At 49.1% G+C, this 17,965-nt stretch overlaps 1 protein-coding gene across 1 annotated transcript in view; it reads left to right on the top strand.

Moving 5' to 3' along the window:
- The window catches only part of LOC123351594 (sodium- and chloride-dependent betaine transporter-like), a 47,326-nt gene that overhangs the window by 12,837 nt on the left and 16,524 nt on the right, over positions 1 to 17,965 (top strand). The window contains exon 2 of the mRNA XM_044991056.1: positions 2,754 to 2,856. Coding sequence (XP_044846991.1) covers positions 2,754 to 2,856 — 103 coding nt within the window. The remainder of the gene's footprint in view (positions 1 to 2,753; positions 2,857 to 17,965) is intronic.

The raw sequence follows: 17,965 nt of genomic DNA, 5'->3' as shown, positions 1-17,965 counted from the left end.
AAATAAAACAACAACAACAGAGAGCGTTGGGAATGCTCCCACATCACTCAGGGGAAGAAAAACGTTAATGACCCAAGCCCTAATCCACTTTCATACTCACACACGTTCGTCCAGGCTGGCCACATCTGTGTGTAACGTCCAGAGAAAGGGGAGGAGGTGGACGGGAGATTATCCTGTATGCAGCTTTTCCAGAGATACGCTGTGCAATCTCCAACTTGCTTCTGCTCTTGGGAGGGCTGTTCTTTTACACCCTGGGGTCTCCTGTGGTGTCTCTTTCAGAGATTCTAATCCAGGCCGGCTGCCTGTGGCTTCTTCAGCGTCCCCAAACCATGCTGGCTCCAGGGTCGCAAAGGCAGACTGTTGGATCTCACTGGTCAGCTAAGCTTTGCAAATGTAACCTCAGTCCTGTAACTTGTATTGCCTTTGGTTTGCCTCTGTCTATATTTTTTCACAGCCAGCTGGGGCTGAAAACAGTTTTTTCTTTGTACTTGGCATGGTCTGTGTTGATTCTTGACCTTGAATGCTAAATTTTACTGCAGTACCTTCCCAGCATGTGGAGGAGAGGGATATGGACTTGTTTGGAGCCATATTATCTTCAGCAAGTTTGTATCTCACACTGTTAGTTATTTTCTCTCTCTTTAGCTTAGTTAATTAGCTGGTGCATATCAGAACCAGTAGTTCTTCCTTCTTATACAATGCCAGTTGAGATGTTGTCGAACTGTATAGCTGAGCCTTCCTCTGGGGTATGTCTCAGAGAGACCCTAGCACAGGAGTCAGCAACCTTTCAGAAGTGATGTGCTGAGTCTTCATTTATTCACTCAAATTTAAGGTTTTGTGTGCCAGTCATACATGTTAACGTTTTTGGAAGGTCTCTTTCTATAATATACAACTAAACTATTGTTGTATGTGAAGTAAATAAGGTTTTAAAAATGTTTAAGAAGCTTCATTTAAAATTAAATTAAAATGCAGAGCCCCTCAGACTGGTGGCCAGGACCCGAGCAGTGTGAGTGCCACTGAAAATCAGCTTGCGTGCTGCCTTTGGCACACGTGCCATAGGTTGCCTACCCCTGAACTAGCACCAGGGAAGGGCCACCTGAAAGGAATTTTATATCCAAACTCCAGTCCTGATAGCTCTCAGGTCAAAAGTAGAGGAGCTACACGTGAGATGTGAATGCTGCCAGTCTTTGCCATGGTGGAGGCCTTCCAAGGGAAGGCACAGTTGTCTGGCTGTCATCTGTGGAAAACAGAACTTGGGGGTATGAAGGCTGTTGACAGCAGGTCCTAGACTAAGTTAGAGCAGTGGCTCTCAACTTTTCCAGACTACTGTACCCTTTTAAGGAGTCTGATTTGTCTTGTGTACCCCCAAGTTTCACCTCACTTAAAAACTACTTGCTTACAAAATCAGACATAAAAATACACAAGTGTTGCAGCACACTGTTACTGAAAAATGGCTTACATTCTTATCTTTACCATATAATTAATAAATTAATTAATAGGAATATAAATATACTTACTTTTCAGTGTATAGTATATAGAGCAGTATAAACAAGTCTTTGTCTGTATGAAATTTTAATTTGTACTGACTTCACTAGTGCTTTTTATATAGCCTGTTGTAAAACTAGACAAATATTGAGATGAGTTGATATACCCCCTGGAAAACCTCGGAGTATCCCCAGAGGTACATTACACCTGGTTGAGAACCACTGATTTAGAGGAAAGAAGTAATTGATAACTGCTCCCCACACTCTGGAGACAGCAGGATCTTGCTATCGGATACAACCCTTAACCTCTCTTAGTTGGCATTCCTGCAGTCATCTGAAAAGTCAGAGGTCCTTGCTCAGATTTTACTTGAGAGAATTCCTGCAGAAGGCAATAGGAGTTTTGCCTGAGTAAGGTCTGGGTAAAAACTGCATCAGGACTTCAGGATCTATCTTAACTTCCCTGGGGCTTTTACACATTGCTCATCGCTGTGGGATAATCTAAACACTGCACAAAGCCGGCTCAGTGTTTGGTGGGATTAATAGGAAAGCTTTTCTTCTGTCTCAGTGGCCATTCAAGGGGTTGAATAATTTTCCAATGTGTCTGCTCCACTTTTTTCTTTTCTTGGAGGTGCAATTTTCTTGTCAAGACAAGTTGTGAGAACACAAGAGAGAGTCAGATTGTACAAATAGCTCTCCTGAGAGTAGAACAAATGCTCAGTCCATTGTACTGTCATTGCACAACAGAGAGCCAAAGGCCGTTGCCCCCATAGGGCTTCCAACTATGCTTGGGACCCTTGCAACATGTAGAGATGGGCTTGAACTAGAAACCCAGCATCTAAACATACTGAACTTCAGGGTAGTTCACACCTGGATCTAAACTTCATGGCTTATGCCCAACGCTCAACATAGCCAGGGACCACATTCAGAAACAGTGCTAGCAACTTGCCAGGGACAATGGTCTATAGCAGCGTTTTAAAAAACCCAAATCCCTGGTCTCTGTGGACACTGAAATCATGCTATGAAATGATTGTGAAACATCATCCTGGCCCCATGCCTGATGATCATTTTAGTGCAAGGTGGTACCTAGTATAATTTCCTAGTGTGGACAAGCCTAGAGAGAGATCCCTCCTCCTATGCCCCTTTGCTCTGTGTGCAGTTCCCATCTCTCTCAGCCTTGTTTTTGTATTTGTCCAAATTCCAGCCAAGCCATTTTCTCTTGCACATACCCTTTTGCTGAGCCCTCCACGTCTCCCCTTTCTCTGCTTGACACAGGGTGGAATGTACGTCTTCCAGCTGTTTGATTATTATGCTGCCAGCGGTACATGCCGACTGTTCCTGGCCATTTTTGAAATCATCTGTGTTGGCTGGGTGTATGGTAAGTGGAACACAAGGACCCAGGCTGCTATGGGAGGGATGGGAATAGCCGTGTCAGCCCCAGGGAAAAGCAGGAGTGCCTTGTGCATCTGATTTAATCTGTTGACCCATGGGATTCCTCAGTCCCCATACGCTTAGTGTAGGAATGATTCTTATCTCTGCTTGGAAAGGGATTTTCCCAGGAAGAGAAGTGAATTCCGTGTTCCTGCTCATTCAGGCAGAGGTTCTGTCTCCCACGCATTGTGCTGTTCTGCCAGTGGACCTCTAGCTCTTTCTGGCTGACACAGACTATGCTCATTTAGAGCAGAAGAGGATTCTCCACGTAGGAGTGGCAGTGGCTGCTGTTTTATGGCTGACCTGTCATGTGATCTCCCTCTGTCTTTCTGTTAATTTAATCCTGACAATTTATTTAATCTGAAATTCCATATACATACACACTGTGAATTAGCATGCATAAAACTCATTTGCATAGTGTCTGGCCACAGTTACAAATGAAATTAAAGGTCTGATCTAGCGCTCAGTGAAATCAATAGCAAAACTCCCAATGACTTCAAGAGGAGCAAGGTTGGACCCCCAAAGCTTGTGCCTGCTCCCTCTGTGTGTGCATGTGTCTGTGTGAGAGAGATTTATACAAATGCAAAAAACAGAGCATGGATTCATTGCAGGACCACCCAAAATGCTGCCTTAGAGCATCACTTCACTTCTGCTCTAGTTATCTAAAACAGTCCTCATGGTTTCAGTCTCAGCTCTGATGCAGCGAGAGGACTGTATGTGAGCTCTCGTCTGGAACAGTTAATCCTGGTGTGTACACTGTTGTTTGGAGAATGCTCCCTGCAGCATGTTATTGGGGCATCAGCCTTCAAATCCAAAGCTCTGAAAACTTATCAACTTATTCTATGCTCGGTTTTCAGAGCTGGGAAAAAATTACATTAGTGCTTCCCCTTTGGCAAATGCCATCAGTGGATTTGACAAGGCCTGGTCTGTTTACAGGACTAAAGCTGTGCACCAGAAATCTGAAATCCTTGTAACAATGCCTTGCTGACAGGCAGGAGGAAGCTACCTCGTAGTTGGCAATAGGGAAACCTGGAATGTGTGTTTGTGTTAGCGCCACTGCTGTAATACTTTGCAGCGTAAGCCAGAGAATCAGTGCTGCCAACCCATAGGCAGGGGAAAACCCATTAACTGGCATTAGTCACTTTTTTTTTAACTAACTTCCCCATTTTTTTCTACTGACTCCATTTCAACACTCTTAGAAATGAAGCCAGCAAGTGCAAATTAGAGTAAAGCCATTACAATCACAACATGTATTGTCCTGGCCTGACCTATGAGGAAATGTTTAAAAAAAAAACAAAAAACTGGGCATGTTTAGTCTTAAGAAAAGAAGATGGTGGGGGGGAGGTGAGGAGGTTGAGAACAGTCTTCAAATATATTAAGGGCTGTTCTAAAGAAGTCGGGGATCAATTGTTCTCCAGGTCCACTGAAGGTCGGACAAGATGTAATTGGCTTAATGTATAATAAGGAAGATTTAGGTTAGATATGAGGAAAAACTTTCTAACTATAAATAGTAGTTAAGCACTGGAATAGGCTTCCAAGGGAGGTTGTGGAATCCCCATCACTGGAGGTTTTTAAGAACAGATTAGACAAACACCTGTCAGGAATGGTCTAGGTTCACTTGGTCCTGCCTCTGAGCAGGGGCTGGACTCGATGACCTCTTGAGGTCCCTTCCCGCCTCACATATCTATGATTCTATGAATAAGCATGCATGCTAACACTCAGCAGGATAGTGGCTCCCAACAGGGCTGGCTTTCTTCTTCATTCCCAGCTGCTATGTCCCATTACAGACTCCTAAGAGTGCACTGACTTCATTGCTAGTAATTCTTTTCTACATGAGCAATTGGTGAGGTTATCACCAGGATGTTATATGATCACAGTTGGGAAGGGATGTGGCCTGTGCAATTGTGAATGGGGAGGCGTGATGCTCAGGAGGCCCTCTGTCTGTAAATGTGGTCCACGCCCTGGCAGTGTTTGAGAAGCCTTGCAATAGGGGGAATGAAATCTCATTGCCATAGAATGAATGGAATCCTCCCCCTAGAATTTAAACACAGCCTGGGTTTTCTTCCACAAGATCACCTGGGGAGCTTCACCTTGAGGATGCATCCCTCAAACCGACCTTTTCCTGGTGGAGATACAGAGTCACACAGGGATTGGACCCCAGGATCTGTTCCCTTTTTAGTAACATGGAGGGAGGAGAGTAGTTCCCTTTATGGGACTCTTTCACTAATTTCTGTAATGTGTGTCCAGCTACGACTGCTCTGGGCTCCTTCCTGCATATAAAGATTTACGAAGAACAAGGGATCCCCCTCACCACCCTCACAGAGCATTACTCCTCTGACTAACTGCATGGGTTATTCCTTTCTCTGGAGCACTAGCATTGACCATCAGATACCAGATTTAATGATCCATGTGGTCTGATCAATCCTGTGCTTCTAGTCAGGTATGATTCTAAGAGGTATTGACTGCCTGCAGCTTTCACTAATATCAAGGAGGGTTGGAGCTGCTCAGCACCACTCAGTATTAGACCCAAGGCCTGGAAATGTCTGATCTCTTAGCGGCAACACTCGAGTTATAACTTGAGTGAAACTTTGCAATGAAGATAAGCCCATAATCAGTTCCTGCAGGAATTAAGCTGTTTTGGAGGGGTAGGTGGGGAGGAGAAGAGGTTTCTAGCTCCTATGATTGTGGAGAGAACCTTCCAAAGGGAAGCAGAGGCAGCACTGTCAGACTGAGTTTGGAGAGAGAGACGCCATTGCTTCTCTTTTGTGACTGCACCCGGGATACCTTACACTGCTCCTTTGGCAAGCAGTGTAGCCAGCCACTGGAGGATTCCACCTGCATAGGAGAACCTCAGGAGGCGGTAGTTGCTGTAGTGGCTTTATGTCAACCCCTCTCCCTGTAGTCTGTGCAGGAGATAAGGCCGGAGGAGGGGAGCATAGCTCCAGTGACCGCTGGCTGCCACAACACCCCCTTGGAACCATTAGAAGTCAGAGTCTAGTAGAGAATCCACCAGTCCTGTCTAATTTATGCCAGGAACATGCCCTGTGTTTGCACAGTCTAGGACTGAGGAGCTCCAGGGGGCAGTTCTGTGCCCTAGCCCCAGCTGCACCAAGCCCATCAAGAGGCGTGAGAGCTCTTCCCGCCTCACTGGGGTGCTGTGTTTCAGGAGCTCTGCTGTCATTGCAATTGTAAACTCGCAGGGCAGGGACTCTTCCTGTGTGTTTGTGCAACACCCAGCAGAATGGGGCCCTGATCCTGATTGGGTGCTACAGCAATGTAATTAACACAAGAATGAATTACACTTTTTTTTTTGGCCCTCCTCCCATCTTCAGCGTAGATTCCTGGACAACTAATCTTTGCCGTCGCCTCTTCTCTTTCATGACATGATCCCTGGCTGGTGCCCTTTCCTTCCCCTCTCATGCCTCCTCTCACTCTTCTGCTTTCCTTTCCCTTCTGCAGCTTCAGCCTGCTGAACAGGTATTTGTGCTTTCCAATGGATGGGTTGCTTACAGGGCTCTGCTGCCTCTTTGCCAGACTGCCCTATTTTAGCTTCTCTCTGGCTATGCTTTGCAAACTCATGTCTTTAATGCCTCCTCATCAGTCTCCCTCTATTGCGGGCAAGGTGAAGGCCTCTGAGGACTTTATCCTGGTCTAAATATTGCCACATAAGGTTTGCACTGAAGACTGCAAATGTCTTTCCATTTGTTCACCTCTGATGAATTCTCTTTGCCCGTGCCTTGTGCTGGTTTCCAGTTCTCCCACCCCATGACACAGCTCACTCTTGCCCATGACTATAGCATTTTCATGGTCAGTAAGCTGGCCCTTGGTTTCTTCCCCTCACACATGCACCACGCACCATCTCTCTGCTTCATTCTTCATCACTTTCCTTAGAACCCATGTTTCTGTTCCATGGAAGGTTGTTAAGTGTCAACCTGATTTTTTCAAACAGAGAGGCCTCTTACTCTTCGTGACGTTGTTCAGCTTCCCCAGCGGCTGAGAGTCTGAAGAACTTGGGCCAGATCCGCAACTGGAGCTATGCCAGTGTGCACCAGCTAAGGATGTGGGTCGTGGTTTCCATTCTGGGCTTTCTTATTGCTTAGCTGGGCAGATCTTGGACAAGTTACTTAGCCTCTCTGTGCCTCAGCTTGCTCCTCGGTAGAATAGGGACAATAATATCTACTTTTGTAAAGTGCTTTGAGATCCTCAAATGAAAGGTTATATAGGACTGTAAATGACAATTATGCTACCCTATGAATGGGTTGTATAGTTGAATTCTGCTTTCGGCTTTGGTGAGTTCATTTCAAATTAGAGAAAGAAGGGCAATCAAACTGAGGATGGTAGTTACTGTATGAGTAGACCAATTGCACCTTTTAATCTTTTCTCATAATACAAGAACAAGGGGAGACAGAGAGCAACAAATTTAAAATGGATTGAAGGAAATCTTTTCTTCTCTAATGCACTGTATAATTAACCTGAGGAACTCACCATTGTCTTGAGAAAACCAAAATTTAATAACTTCAAAATGGATTAGACACATTTGAACTTAAACAGCATCTGCGGTTCTTATAGGCTAGATAAAACATTATACCCTGAAACATCAGGATGCAGAGCCACTATAAACTGATCACCAGCTGGGTTCAGAAAGAAACTTCCCCTCTGGGTATAGGTTTGCAAAATTAGGGGAACTGTCAGTGTGTTTTTTAATGTCTTCTAAAACATCCAACTCTGGTCACTTGCAGAGGAGATATTAGGTCTCATGGACTATTGCTTTGTTCCAGTATGGCAACTCTTAGGATGCACAGGATCCTGTTCCTTCCAGCAAAGATCACTCTGGGGAGATCTTTAGGGCATTCCCTCCCGTAATGCATATAATCCTTCCAAATCTGTAGTGGGAAGAAAGGGCAACACATGCTGTGCCTCCAGCTTCTTCTTAGCTAGAAAGCAATGGTGACTGGGTGAACTGATAACTTCTTCAGCCTGATTACTTTGTCATTTGCTTGTGAAAGGTAGATCATGCAAACCTCGTGTTCAAGGGCATGCCAAATCCATTCATGTCAGGTCCTACCATGTTCCACTACATCATCCACTCCTTGCAATGGGCGTGCTGGAACCACAGAAAATGGTGTTTATCTGGAACACATTTGGAAAAGGAAACATTCATACTACTACTAAATATAATTAGATGAATATAGATTCCTGTGGAGAGGTGTCTTCTGTGTTCTCCTTGCTATTGTTTGGTTTATTTGCTTTTGAAAAAGAGCTCTTTCCCCAGTCATCCAGGATTTCCCTTCCACTTGATCCTGTAGAGAAATCCAGGATGAACGTTTTTCTTCACACAATGCACAGCATGTACAACTCTTTGCCAGAAGATGTTGTGAAGGCCAAGACTATAACAGAGTTCAAAAAAGAACTAGATAAATTCATGGAGGATAGGTTCATCAGTGGCTATTAGCCAGGATGTGCAGGGATGGTGTCCCTAGCTCTGTTTGCCAGAAGCTGGGAATGGGTGACTGGATGGATCCACTTGATGATTACCTGTTCTGTTCATTCCCTCTGGGTCACATGGCATTGGTCACTGTCAGAAGACAGGATACTGGGCTAGATGGACCTTTGGTCTGACCCAGTATGGCTGTTCTAATGTTATGTTCATGATACTCTATTGACTTCAGAAGATTTACACCGGGGATGAATTTGCCCATGCTGTATTGAACATCACAGTATGTTCCTGTGGAAAGATTGTGCAATGTCACATAGACTATTCCATGGGCCTGTTTGAAACTGGAAAGTGATATCAGTAAAGCTGGTCCAAAAAACACTTTTTCCTCCATATGGAAAATTTCAATTTTTCAGGAGAAAAAAGAAACCCACCACACTGAATATTTCTGGCCAAAGTCAGAAATTCAGAAATGCTGCCTCATGGGAGTTTTCTGGTGCCTCATGTCCAAATTCCTCTAGGGGTGGACAGTGGGCTCCCTGGACAGACTATATATCTCTTGATATGCCCCCAATCTCCCCTCTTTACTGAGCCACTGCAGTGCATCATGGGAATCACATGGATGTGGTGCATCATGGAAGATGCAATACATCTGGGGAACCCAGCCATAGAGAATGAGGGCATGAGCCATCCACTTCATCTCCCATTAAGAACCATGTCAACATTTGCAAACTGATTTTTTTTTTATTTCAGCAAAAAGTTTTGATTCTTCTTCGAGTGCTGTCCCTGTGGGTGCTCCACTCTAGGTGACAGTGCGTCCCGGCGCTGTCGATCGGAGATTTTCGGTAGCAGTGCCTGGTTGGGGCGCACGCACCCAGATGGTATCTCCCGTCTAGTTGGAATCTTCCTGAGTGCGTGCGCCCCACACCCTCCTCAGTTCCTTCTCAACCGTCCTCGTCTGAAGACGGGACTCGGAGCAGTGCTGCCTTCTCTTCCCTGGTATCTATAGGAAACAGTAACAAAGAACATAGAAATAATTATTAATTACTTCCCAGTTGTTTCCCTTCCTTTAGTATAGTTACATAGTTAGTTACTTAGTTAAAAAAAATCACTTCAGACTTGTCTCTCACTGAGACACTCTCCCCTGCCATTTCTAATTTACAATGCCAGGGGCTTCAGGATTCAAGAGGTGTGTTTTCTGTCAGGACTCCATACCAAGGTTGGATGGGCACTCACATTGTGTGAAGTGCCTCGCGGAAGCCTACATCCCCGCAAAGTGCCTCCACTGTATGAGCCTCGAGTCAAGGGCTCGGCACGACAGGGACCTGCGGCTTAAAATGCTTCTCATGGAAAAATCCCCGCAGCCGCTTTCGGAGATGGGGAAAGTTAAACCCACTCCCACATCCTCCCCAGTCAGATCTGAACTGGTGGGGAGCGTTGCTTCACCCTCCCTGGAGCGGAGGCAAGAAGCAGAGCAGTCTTATAGGAGAGACTTTAACAAGGGTAAGGGTCTCCTGCGAGATCCCTACCCTCTGTGCTGACAGTGCCAAAGGTAGGCGCCTCAGCCCCGGATTACGCCTCAACAACGGCTCCCACAGACTGTAGAGGCGGAAATTCAACCTCCCGGACACAGAAGGATTCCGCGGCACCAAGCACCTCAGCGCTAAAAATAGCCTCGAAGCCGGCTGCCCGCTCTGCCCCGGTGCCGACAAAGCTGTCGGCACCGCAAGCCTCAGGGCGGAAGGAAAAAAAAAAGCCACGGTGCAGACCGCGCGCTCTGCCCTGGTGCCGGGAAGAACGTCGGCACCGAGCCTGCCTTCCGCCCCCGCACCAGCAGCAGACCCCCTGCAGGGCACCTCCAACCGACCCACTGCACCGCTCACACTTTCACTTTCGCTTCTTAACATGACACAGCACAGCCCCACCACCTGAACTGGCTACCTTCACTGAGAGTGAACCTGATCTACAACAGCAAGCAGAGTTCTCCGCACCTCCCTCTCCTCCCCCACTGGAGCCTTTTCCACCTCAGGCTAAGGTCCGCAGCCACCAGCCTCAGTTTCCCTACTTCGCTCCCTATAAATGAGGCACTCTTGGAACCAGGTGACGCTCTCTGGCAAACTCCAGCTTCTTTATTACCAACCTGCAGAAAAGCCGAACGTAGATACTATGTTCCTGCTAAGGACGCTGACTTCCTATTTTCTCACAACTGAACTCTTTCATTATCGATGCAGTCGCACAAAGAACGAAACAGCCACAATATCAGTCCACCCCGCAAGACAAGGACCTTAAACGCCTTGACGTCTTGTGTCGCAAGGTTTACACATCCTCCACTCTACAATTCTGGATTGCAAACTACCTTGCACTCCTTGCCAGGCATGACTTTGATAACTACAATAAACTTTTGAATTCGCCTCTTACATTCCAGAGGACAGGAGAGCGGACTTTAAATCAATTCTGAGTGAGTGCCAATTGATTTCCAGAACAGCCCTACAAGCCTTTTTAGACACGGCAGACACAGCAGCCCGTACAACTGCACCGGCTGTGGTTATGCGCAGATCTTCATGGTTTTCTGCATCTGGCATCCCTAAAGACCTGCAGAACAAAGCGGAGGACCTCCCCTTTGATAAATATAAACTGTTTTCTTTAAAAAAAAAACAAAAACCTGATGAACTACTTCATACAATGAAAGATTCTAGAGCGACACTGCACACCCTGAGCATTCACCCATCTCTTCCCAGGGGTCAACAATACCAACCCTACCAAAGACCACATACACAACATTCTTATCGGCCTCAACCCAAACCTTACCACATAAATAGGAATCGCGCTAGACCCCCTAAGCGCAGACAAAATCAAGCTCAAGCAACCACTTCCCATCCATCTGGGAATAAACAACAATTTTAAAAGGTTGGTCCAGGGTCTGTGCGACCACTCCTTGATTCCACAGCCTATTTGCCCATTTCGCCACCGCCTCCAGAGTTTCCAGCATGCCTGTCAGCAAATTACTCCGGACCGCTGAGTCCTCGAGATAGTTCAGTCCGGTTACTCTAGCCCAGGCCTGCACAACATACGGCCCGCGGAGCCTCACTGTGCGGCCCATCGGGGGATTCTAAATCCCCCGCACAGGGCGCTCTGCGGGCAGTCCAGAGCCCTTTGAATCCCAGCCGCGGCAGGGAATCAAAGGGCTCTGGGCTGCCTGCAGGGGCAGGGAGCCCAGAGCCCTTTAAATCTCAGCTGGGGCCGGGATTCAAAGGGCTCTGCGCTGCCCGCTGCGGCGGGGAGCCCAGAGCTCTTTAAATCCCAGCCGTGGCTGGGAATCAGAGGGCTCTGGGCTGCCTGCAGCCGCAGGGAGCCCTGAGCCCTTTAAATCCCAGCCGCGGCCGGGAGTCAGAGGGCTCTGGGCTGCCGGCAGCCGCGGGGAGCCCTGAGCCCTTTAAATCCCAGCCGCAGCCGGGAATCAGAAGGCTCTGGGCTGCCGGCAGCCGCGGGGAGCCCAGAGCCCTTTAAATCTCAGCCGCGGCCGGGAGTCAGAGGGCTCTGGGCTGCCTGCAGCCGCGGGGAGCCCTGAGCCCTTTAAATCCCAGCCGCGGCCGGGAGTCAGAGGGCTCTGGGCTGCCTGCAGCTGCGGGGAGCCCAGAGCCCTTTAAATCCCAGCCGCGGCCGGGAGTCAGAGGGCTCTGGGCTGCCGGCAGCCGCGGGGAGCCCTGAGCCCTTTAAATCCCAGCCGCAGCCGGGAATCAGAAGGCTCTGGGCTGCCGGCAGCCGCGGGGAGCCCAGAGCCCTTTAAATCTCAGCCGCGGCCGGGAGTCAGAGGGCTCTGGGCTGCCTGCAGCTGCGGGGAGCCTAGAGCCCTTTAAATCCCAGCTGCTGCTGGGAGTCAGAGGGCTCTGGGCTGCCTGCAGCTCCGGGGAGCCCTGAGCCCTTTAAATCCCAGCCGCGGCCGGGAGTCAGAGGGCTCTGGGCTCCCTGCAGCTGCGGGGAGCCCAGAGCCCTTTAAATCCCAGCCACGGTCGGGAATCAGAGGGCTCTGCGCTGCCCGCAGGGGCAGGGAGCCCAGAGCCCTCTGACTCCCGGCCGCGGCTGGGATTTAAAGGGCTCTGGGCTCCCCGCGGCTGCCGGCAGCCCAAAGCCTTCTGATTCCCGGCTGCGGCTGGGATTTGAAAGGCTCTGGGCTCCCCGCGGCTGCCGGCAGCCCAAAGCCTTCTGATTCCCGACCGCGGCTGGGATTTGAAAGGCTCTGGGCTCCCCGCGGCTGCCGGCAGCCCAGAGCCCTCTGATTCCCGGCCGCAGCTGGGATTTAAAGTGCTCAGGGCTCCCCGCGGCTGCCAGCAGCCCAGAGCCCTTTGAATCCCAGCCCGTGGCCGCTGATTGCCCCCTCCTCGGACCCCTGCCCCAACCGCCCCCCAGGACCGCCACCCCCTATATAAGCACCACTGGTCCTTGTCCCCCGATTACCCCCTCCTGAGACATCTGCCCCTAACTGCACCTTGGGACCCCAGCCCCTATCTAAGCCTCCCTTCTCCTTGTCCCCAACTGCCCCCTCCTGAGACCCCACCCAACTTCCCCCCAGGACCCCACCCCCTACCTGTCCCCTGATAAACTTCTGGGACTCCCATGCCTATCCAATTGCTGCCTGTCCCCTGACTGCCCCTCCGAACCTCTGCCCCATCCAACCCCCCCTGCTCCCTGTCCCTTGACTGCCCCCCAGAACCCTCTACCTCTTCTCCAACCCCCAAACCGCTTACTGTGCCACTCAGACCAGTGTGTCTGGCTCCGTGCAGCTCCAGACAGTTGCTGCCATGCTCCCCCATGGAGCCCACAGTCCTCTCCCACTCCCAGCACCTGCTTTCCAGATTTGAACACCTCAAAATTCAGGAGTGCTCAAGCTCGGTTTGGGCAGCTTTTACTTCATTTCTCCCAAATCAAATATACTGATCCACTGTAACTTGCTGTAGAAAAAGTAGGATAAAATTGAGCAAGAAATGCTTATTAGGACTTGAATTGCTATTTTCAACAGCCATTGCCTTTTTGTTTGTTTGAAAGGAAGACAGTGATATTGCATTGGCAAATTCCCCATAGAAAGAAAGAGTGAAACAAAAGAATAATAAAGGCACCTCAACTTTTCCTCATTTATGGAGGACAGTCTTATAATATGCATCCAGATATCCTCCAATCACACAAGCTGAAAATTGTTCCACTTTACTGCAGCTCTGTAACCATATGGGAACCAATCCTGTCTGTGTTTTGTGCACATCCAAAATTCCGGCTGAATGACCCGCCCTGGGAGCGAGTTACCAGTGACCCAGGGCTGGGGTGGCAGGAGGTGGGGGGGCACTGGTGGGGGGGAGCCCAGGGCTGGGGCAGCAGCAGGGTGGAGGGAGGGCACTGGTGGGGAGGAAAGGGGGAAGCCCAGCGCTGGGGCGGCAGGGGGTGTGTGTGGGTGGGGGGAGAGCCCAGGACTGGGGCAGCAGGAGGGTGCAGGGGGGAGCCCGGGGCTGGGAAGGGGGACAGCCAAATTTTTTTTTGCTTGGGGCAGCAAAAAACCTAGAGCCGGCCCTGCCAGGTTCCCCCAGCCGCCGGAGCCCCGGGCCCTTTAATTTGACCCTGAGGGCTCCTAGCTACCTCTTTAGCTGGGAGCCCCTGGTTGATTTAAAATAAAGTATCACCTCCCCACCCCCAACCTTCCTTTTTGGCCCACAGCTGTTTTGGTGGGGCGACGCTGGGGAAGGAGGGTTTGTTTCCGCAGGGCTGGGCGGCCCTGGGGCGGGGTGTTTCCTCGGGCTGGGAGGTTTCGGCCCTCAGCTGTTTTCTTTGGAGGAATGTGGCCCTCACCGCTTTACGAGTTGTGCAGGCCTGCTCTAGCCCATTCATATCCTATCCTCCTCCCCTTCCCCATCCCTTTTCAGGGACCCCTCTCATGAGTACCTGCTTCGCGCAGAAGTGGCTCACCTTGTACAGCTAGGCGCAGTGGAGCCTGTGCCGATGCAACATCCAGGGAAAGATTTCAACTCCCATTACTTCCTGACCCAGAAAAAGACTTGGGGCTGGAGGCCTATACTAGACTTACGCCAACTGAACAAATTTGCGAGGATACAAAAATTCAAAATGGTCACACTGGGCACATTAATTCCTGCACTGGATCAAGGGGACTGGTTTACTGCCCTTGACCTACAGTACGTCTATTTTCATATATCAATTCATCCAGCTCACAGACGCTTTCTACGCTTCACAATCGGTCATGACCATTTCCAATACAGAGTTATTCCTTTTGGCCTCTCCACAGCGCCGAGAGTCTTTTCCTAAACTCTAGCTGTGGTCGTGGCTCACCTCCACAAACACAGGGTCACGCTGTTCCCCTACCTGGACGATTGCCTCATCAAGGGCAACTCCTATAGCGAGACACTCCAAGCTACTCTTTCACTATCGCCCTCTTTCACAGCCTAGGCCTCCAAATAAACACCCAAAAATCCACCCTGACACCTACACAACAGATTGAGTTCGTCAAAGCTCATCTCAACTCAATCCAGAACAGAGCCTTGCTCCCATATCACAGATTCCTCGCTATCACGCAGCTCAAACGCACGCTTTCATTTCATCCAAGGACGCAGGCAAGACTCTGCCTACAGCATCTTGGTCATATGGCAGCCACCACCTTCATAGTCCAGTACGCCAGGCTGCACATGAGATGTCTTCAGGGCTGGCTCAATTCCAATTTCAAACCCAACAGACACACCTTAGGGATGCTGTTAACTCCTCCTCCCAACGTTCTAGCTTCCCTACAGTGGTGGACAAGACCAGAGAACCTCTGCACTAAGGTTTCCTTCCAGAAATGATCCCCAGCACCACGGACGCTTCCCTAATCGGTTGCGGAGCGCATTTAGGGGGACACAGGGCACAAGGCCAGTGGTCTGCATCAGAGACACACCTAAACATAAATCTCTTATTGCTCAGAGCTGTGAGATGAGTGTGCCTTCATTTTCTTTCCCTCATAAAGAACAAATACCTGCGAGTCTTAACAGACAACATAGCATGTATGTACTACATCAACAGACAAGGGGGAGCACGCTCACATTCCCTTTGCATGGAAGCCATCCGACTCTGGAATTGGTGTATATAACATCAAATACAGATCAACGCTTCCTACCTACCAGACTGCCACAACACTACTGCCGACGCACTCGGCAGGCACTTCTCGACGGAACACGAATGGGAACTGCACCCAACAATACTTCAACAGCTCTTCTCCCTCTGGGGCATCCCATCGGTAGACCTCTTTGCCTCAACCCAGAACCGAAAATGTCCCCAGTTTTGCTCCAGAGTGGGACTCGGAACTGCATCCCCAGGAGACGCATTCCCCATCCCGTGGAACAACTTTCTCCTGTACGCCTTCCACCAATCCCTCTGCTACACAGGGTTCTTCGGAAGATTGTGGACCACAAGGACCGGGTCATACTTATTGCCCCGGCTTGGCTGAGACAGACGTGGTATCCCTACCTACTCTACATGTCCTCCCATCACCCACGGGCTCTCCCCAACAGGCCAGATCTCCTTTTCCAGAACAACGGACTGGCTCTTCACCCTAAGCTCCACAAGCTCCACCTCACAGCGTGGTTCCTTCATGGTTCCATACCCATGAACTATCCTGTTCTGAGCAAGTCCGATATGTCTTCCTGCACAGTAGGAAAGACTCCACTCATAAAACCTACCTGCAAAAGTGGAAGCGTTTTGCCCTCTGGTGCTCACGTAATCACTTAGCACCCAATACGGTGACTCTCCCTATCATTCTAAACTACCTCTTGGAACTAAAACAAGACGGACATTCGCTCAGCTCCATCAAAGTGCACCTGGTGGCACTTACCTCCTTCCATGACCTCTTAGCAGGTTATTCACTCTTTACCCACCCAACCATAAAACGATTTCTCACAGGCCTGCAAAACCTCTACCCTGAAATTCACCTCATAGCTGCTTCATGGAATCTTAACTTCGTTCTACACGCTTTCATGAAACCTCCATTCGAGCCCTTGGCTACCTCCTCTCATCTCCATATGTCCATGAAGGTGGCTTTCTTAGTTGCCATAACATCGGCAAGGAGAGTAGGTGAAATGAGTGCCCTGATGGCCCACTCTCCCTACACAATCTTCTCCAAAGACAAAGTCACTTTGAGACCACATCCTAAATTTCTTCCTAAAGTGGTATCTACCTTCCACCTCAACCAACCTATATACTTAGCTACTTTCTATCCCGAACCTCACAAGATCCACAAGAGGCAACCCTGCATACTCTCGATGTCAGGCGAGCAATTGCCTTTTATTTAGACAGGACTAAACCATTTCGCAAGTCTCCACGACTCTTTGTTTCCATTACCGAAAAAATCAAAGGGTATGGCTATCTCTAAACAACGTCTGTCCAAGTGGATCTCTGACTGCATCAGATCCTGTTACCGTGCGAAGAATCTTCAACCGCCCGACGACATTAGAACTCATTCCACTAGAGCCATGTCGGCATCCATTGCCTTCTTACACAACGTTCCCATTCCTGATATCTGCATAGCGGCTACATGGTCATCTGAACACACGTTTGCAAAACACTATGCTCTAACGCAAGACACCACGGCAGACACAATAGTAGGTCATACAGTACTATCTTCAGTACTCCCTGCCATATCTCCAAAGTCCCACCAACCGTAGTGGGTACTGCTACACATTCACCTAGAGTGGAGCACCCACAGGGACAGCACTCGAAGAAGAAGAGAAAGTTACTCACCTTGCAGTAACTGAGGTTCTTCGAGATGTGTGTCCCTGTGGGTGCTCCACTCCCCGCCCTCCTCCCCTCTACTTTGGAGTACTGAGATGACTCTCCACGGTAGAGAAGGAACTGAGGAGGGTGTTGGGCGCACGCACTCAGGAAGATTCCAACTAGATGGGAGATACCATCTGGGTGCGTGCGCCCCAACCAGGCACTGCTACCGAAAATCTCCGATCGACAGCACCGGGACGCACCGTCACCTAGAGTGGGCCACCCACAGGGACACACATCTCGAAGAACCTCAGTTACTGCAAGGTGAGTAACTTTCTCTTTCCAAGTTTTCAGATTTTAAACAAAAAAAGGTCAATTTTCTATGGAAAGTTGAAACTTCATGGAAAATTTTGCTTTGTCAAAAACCCAATTTGCCTTAAAAAACCATTTTGAGGGAAAATATTGGACCAGTCCTAGATACCAGCTAGGACAATTAAGCTGAAAGCCCAAGATGTATCCGTCTGGTTACTAGGGCAGAATATTCTTCAAAGAGCCCCTCCACCCACAGCCACACAGTTAATCTAACAGAACTGTCTCTTGTTGACCTACGGGGCACATTACAAAGCCTGTGTATACCCACAGGTTTATTGGGGAGGGGGGGTCAGCTAGGTTAGGGAGTTATTTTAGGCCGAAATTGTTAAGAGTGGGTGCCTAAAGTGAGACACCTAGCCATAGGGGTCATTTCAGAAAAATTCAGGCAGGCAAAATTTGCTTTCCTGATGACCACATCCCAAGGTGGGGAGGAGAGAAAGGGATGGCAAAAAGTGGAAGACATAATGGAACCTGGGTGACGGTGAAAACCAAGGCCCAGCAAGGGACAACTGCC

Source organism: Mauremys mutica, chromosome 1 (assembly GCF_020497125.1).
Source record: "Mauremys mutica isolate MM-2020 ecotype Southern chromosome 1, ASM2049712v1, whole genome shotgun sequence".
NCBI classification, from domain to species: Eukaryota; Metazoa; Chordata; order Testudines; family Geoemydidae; genus Mauremys; species Mauremys mutica.
Note: the sequence above shows the minus strand (reverse complement) of the source record. Positions and strands in the feature narration are given on the sequence as shown.